Raw genomic sequence first — 14,947 nt, forward strand, 5'->3', positions numbered from 1 at the left:
CGTTTTTTATTTTATTCAATTTTTTATTAAAAAAAAATTTTATTTTTTAAAAAAAAAAAAAATTAATTTTTAATAAAATTTATGATATTATTATTTTATTTTTTTTTGTGCACATCAAATCGCATCTATTTTAACAATTTTATTATAATAATAATTTTTTTTCAATTTTTTTCTAATTTTTTTTTTTATTGTTTTTATTATTTAAAATAAAAAAAAAATTAATTTTTTTTAAAATTAAAAAAAATAAAAATAAAAATAAAAAAAAAAAAATTTTTATGCAGAGAGAATGTTATTATTACAACATTGTGATGGTTCTTTTGAAATTTTCATGTGCTATTTCGATCACATCAGAGGGTGTTGCAATAATGGCAATTTACAACGGTAATTAAAGAATTATATATAAGGCAAACAGTAAATAATCAACAAGAAAAAGATAGAGTTTATTTGGGATTTAATAATTTAGGAGATGTGCTTATTCAAATATTGGATTCGTTAAAAAGAATAATCACTCAAACAACCAGAGATTTTGGACCTTTATATATCATCATCTTTTCAAAATCGTAATAATAATAATAATAATAATAATAATAATAATAATAATAATAAAAATAAAAATAAAAATAAAAATAAAAACAATAATGATAATGGCAATGAAGGTAATAATCGTAATATAAATAACAATAGCAATACCAAAGAAAGCTCCAGTATAGTAATATAGAATCACCAACACCAAGTGCAAAAGAAATAATATCAAAACATTATTAATAACAAAAATACAGATGTTAATAATATATTAACACAACAACAACAATGTATTGTTATGAAATTTTGAAAAATAAATAAATAAATATTATTAAAAAATATCAATAAATAAATATAAATTAACTTTAAAGAAAAATAATAATTTTTCTATTTTTTTTTTTTAAATTTATTTATTGATATTTTTTATTAAAATTATAAAAGAAGATTTTTTATTTTTTTTTCATCCTAAATTAAATTTTTCTATTTATTATACCTTTGATTTTATTGTTATAAAAAAAAACTTTTGTTTTAAAAGAAATTTAAAAAAGAGAGAGAATTAACACAAAATGAAATATTGATTGTGTGAATCCAAAATGATTTTCTCTCTTTATTTTTTTTATTTATTTAAAAATTATTTTGTAAAAACAAATATTTTAATTTTATATATTTTTTTTATAATCTGATTTATTTTTGAAGTTAGATTTGTTTATTTTCTATATTTTTTTTTTTTTTTTTTTTTTTTTTTTTTTTTTTTTTTTTTTTTTTTTTTTTTTTAAAAAAAAATTTTTTCCCCAGGTTCAAAACCGGAGCCTTTTCGGGGGGTTTAAAAAAAATTAGAAGGGGGAAAAAACCCTTTTTGGGGGGGGGAAACCAAAAAAAATCCCAAAGGGGGTTGGTTTAAAAAAATTTTAAATTTTTGGGGGGGAAAAAATTTCAAAAAAATTTTTTTAAAAAAAAAAATTAAAAAAAAAAATTTAAGGGGTTAAATTTTTTTTTTTTTTCTTCAAAAAAAATATTTCCGAAAAAATAAAAAAACCCAAAAATTTGGGGTTTTTTTTTTTTTTTTTTTATTATCCAAAATAAATTAATATTTGTTTTTATTTTTATTTATTTCTTTTTCAAAACAGTTATTTCTTATGATGCAAAGAAAATAGTATGATTTTACATGGCGTCATAATTTCTTAAAAAATTTTTGCCACTAAAATTTTTTAATTGCAAAAGTAAAATATTAACATGTCCACAATAAAATATGGTTAGTGTCCTATTTTTTGAAGAAAAAAATTATTTATCACACCAATTTATAAAAAAAATACATTTTAAAATTGTTTATAAAAATCTTATCATATAAAAAGTTCATCAGCGTCCCCTCCAAATACCTTAAAGAAAGTGTTAAAAAACAGTGAGATTTAAATCACCACCCTCCAAATGCTCAATTTTGAAATTATCATTTTAATTTTTTTAAAAAAATACACTTTAAAAATATTTTGTAAAAAGGCAGCCTTAAAAAAACAGTGAGATTTAAGTCACCACCCACTTTTTAAAAAAAAATTACAAAAAACAAATAGAGAAAATCACTTTTATTTTACTCATATAATTGTGTATTCAAATAATTAATATTTTGTTATACAATATTTTTACTCTTTCTAATATAAATAAATAAAGTTTTTTATTCTATAACAAAATAAAATTTATTTTAGAAAATAAATTTTATTTTAAAAAATAAAATCAAGGGGTTGTCTGTCATGAATTTATCTGGACGTTTTGCAAAAAAAAAAATTTGACAAAAAAAAAAAATATAATTAAAAAAAAAAAAAATTTTATTTTTTACATATAAAATATTTTTAATTTTATTTTTTTTTAATTTTTTGGGGCTGTCTGTAAGGAATTTGTCTGGACGTTTTGTTAAAAAAAAAAAAATTTAATTCAAAAAAAATAAATTTTTTTTTTTTTTTAAAAAATAATTTAATTAAATTATATATATAATTTATTTCTTTTACAGATATAACTGTTTCGCATTTGATAACAAGTGAAAAGACCATCTTCGCGTGGGTACCCTTTTCATTTGACTAGATCGGAGGCTCGCCTACTAGCTAGGACAAGGATCTTTCGGCATCATTCATTATATTTCTAGCACTTTCTGATGCGTTTCAATTATGTCAAAAAGAAAACAAATTGATTTGGACATTGAGGACTTTTTAAAAGACCATCATTACATATTTAATCAATCTACGTATTATTTATCGTATTTCAACTGCATCAGTATTGGTAGATATGAAGCAATCATTGGAACAATTTGGTAAATCTATTGAATACTTTTGTAATCTTTATAGCATTCCACAACCAACCAAGCTTCATCTCAAAACCAACAGAGAAACCATTACATACTTGTTCGACCTCTCCAATGAGATTGGATGCCCATTGACCAGCATTGCACACCTCAGCACCAATCCAGTTGAATTGTTTTTTAGTTTAGTTCGTTCCAAAGTTCATTACCCTTCTTACTATGAATTTTGCATTTATGAAAAATCGGCATACAAAGAGTTGATTAAATCAAAGATTGTCCAGAACAACCGTTATGAAGCTTCAATAAAAAAAGTAAATAAATGTTATGGTAGTCTTCAAACAAAGCTTGATGGAAATGTAATAACTGAAAGTGTTGAATTAGTATCCAAATACAGAGAAGAAGAGGTTAGAGTTTTCGAAAGAATTATTAAAATCATTGAACCAGATGAATATGAAGAATCTGAAGATTCATCATTTCCCTTTACTGATTCAATGAGTGCAGATGAAAGAAGAAGAGTAATAACCTTAACATTTTATTTGAAAAGAATACTTTCCATTAGAGAGCTTTCATGCTTTGGTGAACAAACCAGATTCAAAGCCAGTGGCAGAACTGCACTTCAGGTGTGTATTTTTGATGGTTGCCAGGCAATGTTTGCAAACAGCGCATCTTATGAATCTCACGTAACCCAACCACATCGAATTCTCAAAAGAAGATGTTCAAAAGTATAAACAAGTTTTGGAAGATCAAGAAAAATTCAAAAAACAATTTAATGATGTATTTGAAAAATTTGAAACACAACCTGATCAATCGAAATGCAATATTTTCATTTTAGATTCTGAAACAACTGGTCTTACTTCCAATGCAGAAATTATTGAACTTTCGTGTGCTTGTTTAAATGGGGAAGCATTTTATCGTAAATCAAATCCAACCATTTCCATTACTCCAGAGTCTACCAAAATCAACAATCTCACAAGCCATGATTTAGCAGGTCACCAATATTGGGAAAAGGTTGAAGAGGAATTTTTTAATTTTATTGTCCAACAATCGTCAGATGATGATGCTCCAATTTATATAATCGCTCACAATGAAAAGTATGACAGAGGTAGAATTTCCTTTCATTTAGCAAAATCAACTAAAGCTTTAGAATCATCATTCCATAAAACCATTAGCAGAATTAAATTTTTCGATTCAATTAACATCTTCAAATCAATTAAATTAGTGTTACCAGTGGTTTCAGATAAAAAAAAGGAATCATATTCATTGGATAATCTAGCAACTTTTTTTAAAATCAACACCGATGGTATCAATCGTCATAGCTCAAGTGGTGATGTTTTATTTTTATTTGAAATTCTTTTATTCTTTTTTCATAAAAATTATAAAGATCCAAACAATTTTTTAAAATTCCTTTTCAATTGTTTGGAAACAAATAAAAAAAAACTTTATGGTTTATATTGTTCATTGGCCACAAAATTTGGTTTATTAGCTGATGATGAAGTTTTAGAAAAGAAAATCAAATCTTTCAAAACCCCAATCCTAAACTCGGTTATTCAAACATTTAAAATAGATATTTTGCCAAACAAAAATGATAACAACAAAAGGATCTTTAAAGAGATGGAGACAGAAAAAAAACCAATAATAATTATCATCACCTGCCCCATCTACACAATTTAAACCAGCAACCGTTAAACCATCAGCTAAACCAGCTCCACCTCCAAGCTATATTTAATGTCACAATGCCAACATCAGATTTTTGTATTATTGAAAGGGTAAGTCAAAAATTCGTGGTTAGCAATTAAGAATGGCGCCTGTTCACTATCTTCATTGTGTGGTGTCGCTGACTAGCTGGATCTTGATATTGAAGTTTCTTATATATTCTATTAATATTTTTGAATTCTCTTTCCCATGCTGCTGCGCAGATTAACTTGAATCTCTTGAGTACTCTTTCATATGTTAAATCGTAGGCAAATGCTCATGATTTTTCTTGTTTCTTCTGTACCATATTTGTTCGAAAATCGTTGCTATTAAATTTGCTAGGAATGGTTTATCCAGTTTGGTAAGTAAAGTAGATCAAATAATACTACACCAAATTCATCACCAGTTATAAATTCATCCACCAATAAATACTCAATACAACTACCACCAATAAAATGCTCAATGCAACAATTTTTTAATTTAAAGATAATTTTATCTTAAATACCATAAAAAATAATTATTTTCACGCACCAACAAAATTTTATTTTTTTTTAATTTTATTTTTTTTTAATTTTTTTTTAATTTTTTTTATTTTTGACTGTCAATTTTTTTTTAAATTAAAAAACTGTCACCCCCTTGTATGCAGTGTGGTAACATATAAGTATAAAACATACACCAAAAACTAAAAAGATTACAATAAAAATAGTGATGACTTAATGTATCATTAAGAATCATCTTCACTTTTTAAAAAAAATAAAAAAAATAATCTGCTATATAGCAACTAAAAAAGGATTAAATATATATTAAAATTAAAAGGTTTATTTAATAATTTTATAAACAAAAAATATTTTTATATACAGGTTTTTTTTAAAATGGTTTTTATCTTAGTTTGGTAAAATGGAACGTAGAGTCTCTAGAGTTAAAAGCTCCATATGAGCTTGTTCTTCATTACTAAAAAGATGATTTTCATATTGAATATTAGTGTTGTTGTTGATATTTTGTGGCCCAGATGTTGTTGTTGTAGTAGTTGTTGTAGTAGTAGTTGCAGAGTAGTAGTTATTATTATTATTTATATTATTAATGTTATTATGATAATTATTATTATCATTATAATTGTAATAAAAGTCATTATTCAAATCATTATTAAAATGGAAATGAGTATTATTTTTATTACTATTGGGTTGGGAATTATTGACATGATTATAAATATTATATGTATTATTATTAGTTTGATTAAAATTGTTTTGATTTGTATTGACATTATTGTCATTTGTAATGATTTCAGTTTGTTTAAGATTTGTTTCCAAATAGTTGTAATATTTTATGTTTGTATTTTTTTCTACATCAAAGGTTGAAAAAATTCCACCAAACAGAGGAGGAGAGGCAGTTGGTTCATTTATAATATAAGACATCTTTAATTTGGGACCTAGATTCTGAGATGGATTTTCTAATGTGTATTTTGGATTTGATTTGTTATCATATATTTCTTCAATATTTTCCAATGATAATTGCATTTCTTGATTATTTTTAAAATTCATTTTAGTTTATTAATTATGAATAATATAATAATAATTATTTTTATTATTATTATTTAATATGATTATGATTATAATAAAGTTATTATTATTACAGAAAGAAGCTATATTGTGTGAAATAATTAAATTTTGGTTGTGTTGTTATGAAATTTTGTAAAAAAAAAAAAATTATAAAAATTTTTATAATTTTTAAATTTTTTATTTTTATTAATTTTAGAATATAGATTGATCTGTTATTATAATTATGATGGAAAAAAAAAAATTTGGATGGGGTATTTATTTTCAAAGATTGAAAATTTTTAAATGGGGGTATGAGTGTGGGAAAGAGTGTGTAAATTAAAAAAAAAACTTTTTTAAAAAAAATTTGATTGGAGATGATATAAAAATAGATTTTGAGAGGTTTATTAAAGTCTATTATTAGATTTGATTTAATATTTTTCAAATAATAAAAAATTAAATTACATTATTTATGAAATCACATCATTGAGATTTAGAAAAAAATTAAAAAAAATATTTTTTATTCCCAACTTTCAAAAAAAAAAAAAAACCCCACACTCAAACACATATAAAAATATACAAACACTCTTTTGACCACACATTGACACATGTGCTCCCACACTCACAGTAAACATTACCCAAATACATAGTAATTTTATATAATGTAAAATTAAAAAACAGTTAATAACCATCCAATAAGTTTGAACAACAAAAGTATATATATTAAAAATATAATAATAATTTTTAATATACATAGATAATTGTCAAATATTTTTCATTAATAAAAACAAATTTATTATGATTTTATATAATTACATTAAATTGTAAAGTGAATAACAAGTTATATGATATGATACTTAAAGCCTATATATTATTAAAAAAACTCTTACAATAATTATAATGATTTCTATTATATGATATGGTGTGAATATTTAAAACAAAACCAATAATAAATTATATATAGCATTTTATTTGGATGATTTCCAGGATTTGAATTGATTTCTTTTAATTTTGATTTCTTTATATATATTAATTTTTATTTTTATTGGGAAATCAAGTTGTCATTAAGAATGTGGGATTTAAATGGAATACACAAGTACATCTAAAAAATTACTGATTACTAAGAAAATAATTATGAAACTTCAAAAAATGAATAAAATAATTATAAAAATTATGGATCATTGGGTTCAAAAAAATAAATAAATATCTTTACAAATAACTTTTAATATTATAATTTACAGATCATTAAATTGTTATTATTAATAATGTCGCCTCTTATTTCTTTGAATGAAATAATTGCATTATCAAAGCAGTCAAAAAAGACCTACCTAAATACCTCAAATAAAAAAGAAATATTCAAAATAATTTATTTCTTACTTGCAATTTTCTTTTAAATTGTTTATTATTTTTAGTAAATATAAAGTTTATAAAAATTTTTATTTAATTAATTTATTTGATAAATTATGAAGAGAAAACGAGTATCCATTAAAAACTAAAATGAATTTTTTAATATTGATAGTAAAAGTGCCACTATTTTCCTTCATAGCCTTAAAAATATCTAATAATATCTCCCTTATTTCAATAATTGAAAGATCGGGATCCAACATGAAAATCGAAGTTACCTTTGGAAATGGGTCTGGATGCACAAGGTATTTAATGTCACCCCTATATTCATTAAAATAGTTTGAAAGTTTTCTGTACTGTTGCCCACACGCATTACATAAATAACAGCTACTAAATAAAAAATAAATAAAAGAGATATTAATATTTTTGTAAACAATAAATAAAAGATGCTAAACTTACTCGGGCCCCTTTCTCCACACTCCAGTAGAAGTAGCTTTACATCTCAAACTATAAAATTTTATTAGTATATTTATAATGAGTTAATATAATTTAAAAAATAGAATAATTATTATTAAATTTACTCACCCAAATCTATCCAAAGGTGCTTTTGGTCTTCCTACCTTTCTTACTTCTGAACTTTCACTATTTTCTTCTTTTAAACTATTATTTTTTAAATTTTTATTACTTTTAACCATGTTTTTTTTTTTTGAAATAATGAATGAATATTAATTATAAAACAGGTTTAAATCATTTTTAAAAAAAAAAAAAAAAATAAATAATAAATAAAATTTAATAATGAATTTATTTTTTCATTTTTTTATATAATATTAATATATTTGGTTATTGTTATAATTATATTGAAGGGGGAATTAAATATTTATGTGATTGTTTTTTCATTTTAAAAAAGTAATATGGAGAAAGTTGTTATGTTGGTTTTGGTGGAGGGGGTAAGTTAGTTATTGTGTTGATGTTATCTCTTTACACACAATAGAAATAAAAAAACACATCCCCTAAAAGTTAAAAAAAAAAAAATAATAAGAGAACAATATGTAAAATTATAAAAAAAAAAATAAAATTAATTTTTTCTTAAAAACACAAGTATTTCAAATATGGTATAGTGAGTGTGTTTTAATAAAAAAATATGTTTTTGTTTTCCACCAAATAGTTTTTATATAAAATTTTAATTTAACCCCCCTCCCACAAAAGGAAAACCCATTTTTTTTTTTTTTTTAGACCCCCCCCCCCCCACTATCCAAATTCGATTGTTATTAAATGAAATTATATACAACGTTGCATTTTTATTATTGTAAATTTTTTTTTAGAAACCCACCCACTATCCTAATTTGGTTGCTATTAAATGAAGTTATAAACAAAGTTGCATCTTCATTATAAATTTTTTCTTAATATTTAACAAAAAAAAAAATAATAATAATAAATATAGCTCTTTTCAAATGGTTCTATTTTTAACACCTAAAACTTAATCAAAATTTAGAGAAACAATTAAAAACAACCAATACAAATAAATATAATAAAAACAAATAACTACAAAACAAATAAAAAGAAATAATTAAAACAAATTTGAATGCTATATAATTTTAAAATTATCATTTGTCTATAAGCTAAAAATATTTGATTTTTATTATTTTTACTAACCTAAAGGTAGATATTGACTTTATTTGGAGCTAATAACATTTCTGAAAGTATTTTTAGTTTTAATCTTTCCCCTATAGCATTTCCTTTGGTAAAAAATATCATTTAATTTATTATTCATGAGAACCTTTCTTTTGTAATATTTTGCTCTTGAGTTTTTATGATTATATACACCTATTTTTGTTATTATTGTTGTTATATATTATATTTTCAATTAAAATTTCCATATGTTTTCATCTTGAATACATTTCTAAGATTATCTTGACAATTTGCGAAATTTATTAAATTGTCAAATGCATTTTTATTATCGCCCAATTTGAGTCAAATTATTCTTATCACTACTACTGTTCTTATTGTTACTATTTTTGTTGACACTTCTATTATTATTATTTTTGTTATCATAGCTACTTCACTACTATTTTGATAGCTATTGTAATTATTATTTCTATTATTATTGTTGTTGTTTATACCGTTGTTGCAACCCATTGTTTTGATTGTTTTGATTATTGCTATATTTATTGTAATAATTATTGTTAATGTTGTATAATATTATTATTATTTTTGATATTATAATTATTCGTTGTGGGATATACAATACTTTTTTCTTTCCAATATAATTATGTCATCTTTGATCTAAACCCTCTTTTAAATATTTTGAAATATGTATTTGTTTCTTTTTGTTTTTGATTTCATGTAATAGGTCGAAGAATATCCAACACTTTTAATAAATTTCATAATATTGGCAAGTTTAATTTTAAACTCTGAATTGGTACATCCATTTTTAATTGATAATAAATTGAACAATGCATATTTGAATATTTCATCGATAGTTTTTATTATTATATTATATTATATCTTTGTTAATAGGTATTTTATTTATTCAATCATCTATTGATTATATATTGTTATTAATTATTATTAAATTATTTGTTTTTTATTTTTTAATGTATTATATTTATATTTAATTATTATTGCATATTATTAGTATTTAATCTTTGTTAAATTTATTTTTATATTTAACCCTTAAAGTCTCTAAAAAAATTCAAAAAAAAAAAAAAAAAATTTTCTAAAAAAAAAGCGAAATTTTGTCCAATTTTTATTTTTTTTTTTTTTACTTTTCAAAATCGAATTCATAAGAGTTTTGCAGAAAATAATTTTGAAAAATTAAAAAAAATAAATAAATTTAGCATACTTTGGAGGGTTAATAATAAAAATTCTTATTTAAAAAATTTACTTAATTAAATTTTAAATAATCACTAAAAAAATATTTTATTTAAAGTTTAGAAATTTATTTGTTATTGACTAAAAAACTGATTAATAATTTTTTGTTTGAATTGTCAATGTTATTAGATGTATTATTATTCATATTATTATTATTCATATTATTATTCATATTATTATTATTCATATTATTATTATTATTATTATTCATATTGTTATTCATATTATTATTATTATTCATATTATAATTATAACTGATAACACCATTATTAATATTATTGTCTGGAATAGTATCAAAAACAATGTTTCTGTTGATATTTAAATTGACATCATTGGAAAGCTTTGTCATATTTGTAGTATCAATATTTGTTTTATAGTAATTGGAATATGAATTAAAGTTTGGATTGTAGGTATAATTGTAACTATTATTCATTTTCATATTCATATTATTTATATTATGAGTGGTATTATTGAATGAATAATTACAGTTGTTATTATTATTAATACTATTAATACTATTATTACCGATGTTATTATTAAAAATATTATTTTGATTGGACAAATGATTAAATGGTGCAGCTCTATTATAAGATCTAAAACCGACAAAATCCTCTAAAACAGTGATATGTTTGTTATTATTATTATTATTACTATTATTAATATCATTATTATTATTATTATAGATATTAACATTGTTATTGTTAAAAAAGCAAACATTATCGTTCGATTGAATTGGATTTTGGGTAGCTATCTTCTTTGTGGCAGCAGTGGTGGTAGTAGTAGTAGTAGTAGCAGCAGTAGTAGTAGCAGTATCATCTTGATTTGTTTTTTCATTTAATTCTAAAGTTTTTTGATCCCTTTTTCTTCTTTGGATTAAAAGATCTCTCTTTTTGGATTCTGAGATGTTGGTAATAGAGTAAACTCCATTGTCAAAAGTTTTAATACGTTTTGGTTTATATTCACCCTCTGGAACTGTATCAGTATTAACATCATATTCGTGTTCATAGAAATGATAGAAATTACCAAGATGACGGCTTGGATTGTATGAAGATTTATCGACGATACCATTGCCAATGAATATATGTGTTGTTTTCTTGCTGTTTCTTTTAGATTTGAACCATATTTTGATCTTTTCTTTGGTAACACCATAGATTAATGCAAAGTACGCAATGTTCTCTTCAGCGGGAAATGGGTAATTGTGGAAGAAAAAGTTTAACTCGTTGGTGTTTCTAGAAAACTTTGAGACATATGAATCTTTGTAAGATGTATTGTTAGATTTCCTTAAGTTTTCCCTCTTGTGTTTGAACCATGTGACGACTTGACTGACATTCATTTCTAATTGGCAGGCGATGATCTCTTTCTCGATGGAGTCTGGGAATGGGTTTTTATCGAAGCAATACTCTAATATTGCTTTGGTAATTTTAGATTTTAATTTTGGATCTACAACATATTCAGAATTTACATCGTTTAGATCAATTATACCAAAGATAGCATCGGGGGCACTTATAGCATTTAAAGCATTGATAGTAGCGGTATTATAGGCCTTATTTTTAACCATCTTTTTATTTATTTTTTTTTTCAAAAAATATATTTATTAATTTAATTATTTATAATTAATAATAATACCTGCAAAAGAGAAAATGAAATAATGAAAAAAAAAAAATTAAAAATTAAAATAAAAAATAATTTGAAAAAATTAAATTAATTTAGGGTTAAAAATAGAAAAAAATACAACTGATAATTTTTTTTGAAATATTGCTTACAGTTATAAAATTTATTTATTTTTTAAATGATAACAAGTTTACGAGTACTTAGATACAACGAAATAAAATAGAGGTATTTTTTTATTTTTGTTGAAAAAATTAAAAAAAAAAAAAAAAAATTATAAAAAAAAAAAAAAATTAAAAATTAAAAATTTTAATATTTTTTTTTTTTGAAGATATTTTGTGGAGTGATTGAATCCACCGCCGCATTTGAGTGGCTCCAGAGAGATAAAAAAAAATTTATTTTTTTTTAAATTGATTATTATTTTTGTTTTAATATATTTTATAATTTTGTGCATGTTTTGATCAAAATTAAAAAAGATAATTCCAAAGATGTTTGCATTGGATTACAAGCAAACCATATGAATTATCATGTGCTATTCCGATCAGTAACAGCAATTTACAAATTTGGATGCCAGTAAATAAAAGTGTTCTCTTTTTTTTTTTTTTTGTATGAATCTTTCAAAGATTTTAAAAATTCAGTTTTTAAAAAAAAATTGGTGATTTAATAATAATAAAAATAATAATAGCAATAATTAGTAAAATAATCTAAGTTTTCCAAAGTGTTGTCAGAAAAAGGATGGTGGAAAAAAAAAAAAAAAAAAATTAAAAGATGATAAAAATTTTGAAAAAAAGTAAATTGGGCAACTAATTGATTGAATCTTTTTCAATTTTTTTTTAAAAAAAATAATTTTTATTTTTTTAGGAAAAAATATATTTCAATTTTAATAAAGAGAAGCAGATTCTAGCCTATAAAATGATATACAATGTAAAACTCTTCAAAATCCAACTATATTCATTACAAATCCAAATTCAGAGTGCCATGGTTCAATCATGATAGTGGTAGTGTTATATAATATAGGATAGGGCAATAATCCACTTTCTATGTTATGGTTACATGATAATTTCAACTTGTTGACACTCGTTCAACCTAATCATGTCGTTAGATTAATATAAATATATTTAAATTAATCTTTCAAATTATATTTCCAATATTATATTTATTTTAATTATTTATTAAATAAAAAAACTAAAAATCATATTTTTTAAATATAAATTAAATCCCATTTTAATAAATTTAATTATATGCTATATCAAATAAAATTGAACTCTATTTCTTTAGATTAAAATTTTGAAAAAATAATTTTATCATTTTAAAAATTTAAAAAAATTAAAAAAATCAACAAACCAAAATTTTTTTTTTTAAATTAATTTAATTGATAATATTATCACCCAGAACAATATTCACTGATATTGCTGTTTTTTTTTTTTTATATGTATTGAATTTTTATTATGATAATTATCAATTTTTTGATTTTAAAAATATCCATCTTTAAAATTCCCAAAATAATGCATTGAGTGTTTTGTATTTTTTTTTATGAAAAAAATTAAAAAAATTAAAATACAAAAAAAAATTTTTAAAAAAAATTATAATTCAAAAAAATAAAAAAAATTAAAAAAAAATAAAATTTTTTTTTTTAAAAATAAAAATAAAGTAAAAGGAGCGGTCCTTTTGCCTTTTTTTTTTTAATCTATATTATATTACTCAAAAAAAGAATGTTTTTATTTTATTTTTTACTTTTTAGATTATTATTATTAATATTACTATCCTTGATTTTAAAATCAAAATGAGGATTATGAAAGACCATACTACAGTCTTTATATAAACAGATTTTATGACACACACTCGTTATATACACCCATATCATTACAAAAACCTTTAACTTTGAGGGGATGATATGCACAATTTTTTCTTGAATTTTCCACTCTTGGGTATGTTCTTGATCTTTGGTCATTTCGTTGTGGATCGATAACCATTTTTGTTGAGTCTACATAATTATGGCAAAAATTGTATTACTCTTGGAGTTTTCAAAAATTTTGTAATAAAACCATCTTTACCATCATTAAATTTAGATTCCCTTTGACGCTCTAATTCTTTTTTTGATAAAATTGATTCAGGAGTATTGTTAAAACATTACTGTTGCTATTTGTTCAAATATATTGACACAATGATCCGAAGAGAAATAATATAAATATATTATTATTTAAATAAAAAAAAATGAAAAAATAATCTAAAATTTTTTTTAAAAAAAAATAAAAAAAAACACTTTTTTTCAAAATTTTTTTTTAAAAAAATTAAAAAAAAAAAAAAGGAAGCATGCTTCCCATTCTCCAACATTTTAAGGGTTAATAATAACAATCGTTATCACTCATCATTTCATTCACCTCTAAAATTATAATAGTTATTTAATATTATTGCTTTAATAATATATAATTTTTAAAAATAAAAAATAAACAATATTAAAAAAAAAAAAAAATATCAAATAAATAAGTTGATTTAAAAATAAATTATGTTTAGCAAAATCTTTGAATAAAAAAGAAAATAATAATGAAAATGATAATCTTCCAAAATACAGTTCAGATAATATTATGAAATTTACGTTGACAATGTATTCAGCAAAACTATTTAGGTAACTGATTACGACATTCGCTAATGTGTGTTAAAAAACTACGAAAAGTTTCAATAATAGATAATTTTGATGAAGAAATTCCAAAGCCACCAAAACCATCAATACCTGCAGCATCAATCAAGAAATCTTTTTAAGTTCTAAATCATCTGAATCGAGTTTTGCTTCAGTTATCAATACATCAACATTGGCATTGATCGCTGCAGTTATTTCAAAAACGAGTTTTGTATATACAGTTCGTACAAGCTATACCAATGATGTTGCCTTTTTAGATTCAAATAATATTGAAGATAGTTCCATGTAATAATTTCAACTCATATTAACAAAGGAATCCAATTCAATATTGAAGAACAAATAAATCTGCACCCTATACTAATTATAGTATAAATAACAATAATAAAACTTTTAAAGCAACAGATAACTATAATAAAAAGCAATAAAATTAACACTTTAATAAACACTAAGTAATAA

General features: G+C 22.0%; 5 protein-coding genes across 5 annotated transcripts; 2 read left to right on the forward strand and 3 right to left on the reverse strand.

The window, feature by feature from the left end:
- Positions 1-2,793: 2,793 nt before the first annotated feature.
- Positions 2,794-4,477, forward strand: DICPUDRAFT_80810 (uncharacterized protein; the record flags this gene model as incomplete). The annotated part of the gene is made up of 2 exons (XM_003290010.1): positions 2,794-3,426; positions 3,530-4,477. 2 exons carry the CDS (start codon positions 2,794-2,796, stop codon positions 4,475-4,477), a joined length of 1,581 nt encoding a protein of 526 aa, XP_003290058.1.
- An 815-nt stretch (positions 4,478-5,292) lies between these two features.
- On the reverse strand, positions 5,293-6,134 carry DICPUDRAFT_92419 (uncharacterized protein). The gene has a single exon (XM_003290018.1). The coding sequence runs from the start codon at positions 6,034-6,036 to the stop codon at positions 5,383-5,385; it is 654 nt and encodes a 217-aa protein (XP_003290066.1). The 5' UTR covers positions 6,037-6,134; the 3' UTR covers positions 5,293-5,382.
- Positions 6,135-7,466: 1,332 nt separating this feature from the next.
- DICPUDRAFT_80812 (uncharacterized protein) lies at positions 7,467-8,069 on the reverse strand (the record flags this gene model as incomplete). The annotated part of the gene is made up of 3 exons (XM_003290019.1): positions 7,467-7,764; positions 7,834-7,881; positions 7,960-8,069. The coding sequence occupies 3 exons, from the start codon at positions 8,067-8,069 to the stop codon at positions 7,467-7,469; spliced, it is 456 nt and encodes a 151-aa protein (XP_003290067.1).
- Positions 8,070-10,312: 2,243 nt separating this feature from the next.
- DICPUDRAFT_80813 (uncharacterized protein) lies at positions 10,313-11,803 on the reverse strand (the record flags this gene model as incomplete). Its single annotated transcript, XM_003290020.1, has 1 exon — positions 10,313-11,803. The coding sequence occupies one exon, from the start codon at positions 11,801-11,803 to the stop codon at positions 10,313-10,315; it is 1,491 nt and encodes a 496-aa protein (XP_003290068.1).
- A 2,635-nt stretch (positions 11,804-14,438) lies between these two features.
- DICPUDRAFT_154545 (uncharacterized protein) lies at positions 14,439-14,780 on the forward strand (the record flags this gene model as incomplete). The annotated part of the gene is made up of 2 exons (XM_003290011.1): positions 14,439-14,479; positions 14,555-14,780. 2 exons carry the CDS (start codon positions 14,439-14,441, stop codon positions 14,778-14,780), a joined length of 267 nt encoding a protein of 88 aa, XP_003290059.1.
- Positions 14,781-14,947: the final 167 nt, after the last annotated feature.

This window comes from Dictyostelium purpureum (assembly GCF_000190715.1).
Source record: "Dictyostelium purpureum unplaced genomic scaffold DICPUscaffold_204, whole genome shotgun sequence".
Lineage (NCBI taxonomy): Eukaryota > Evosea > Eumycetozoa > Dictyosteliales > Dictyosteliaceae > Dictyostelium > Dictyostelium purpureum.

Coding starts and splice junctions, on each gene's coding strand:
- DICPUDRAFT_92419 (XM_003290018.1), bottom strand. CDS start 6,036: ATGAATTTTAAAAATAATCAAGAAATGCAATTATCATTGGAAAATATT.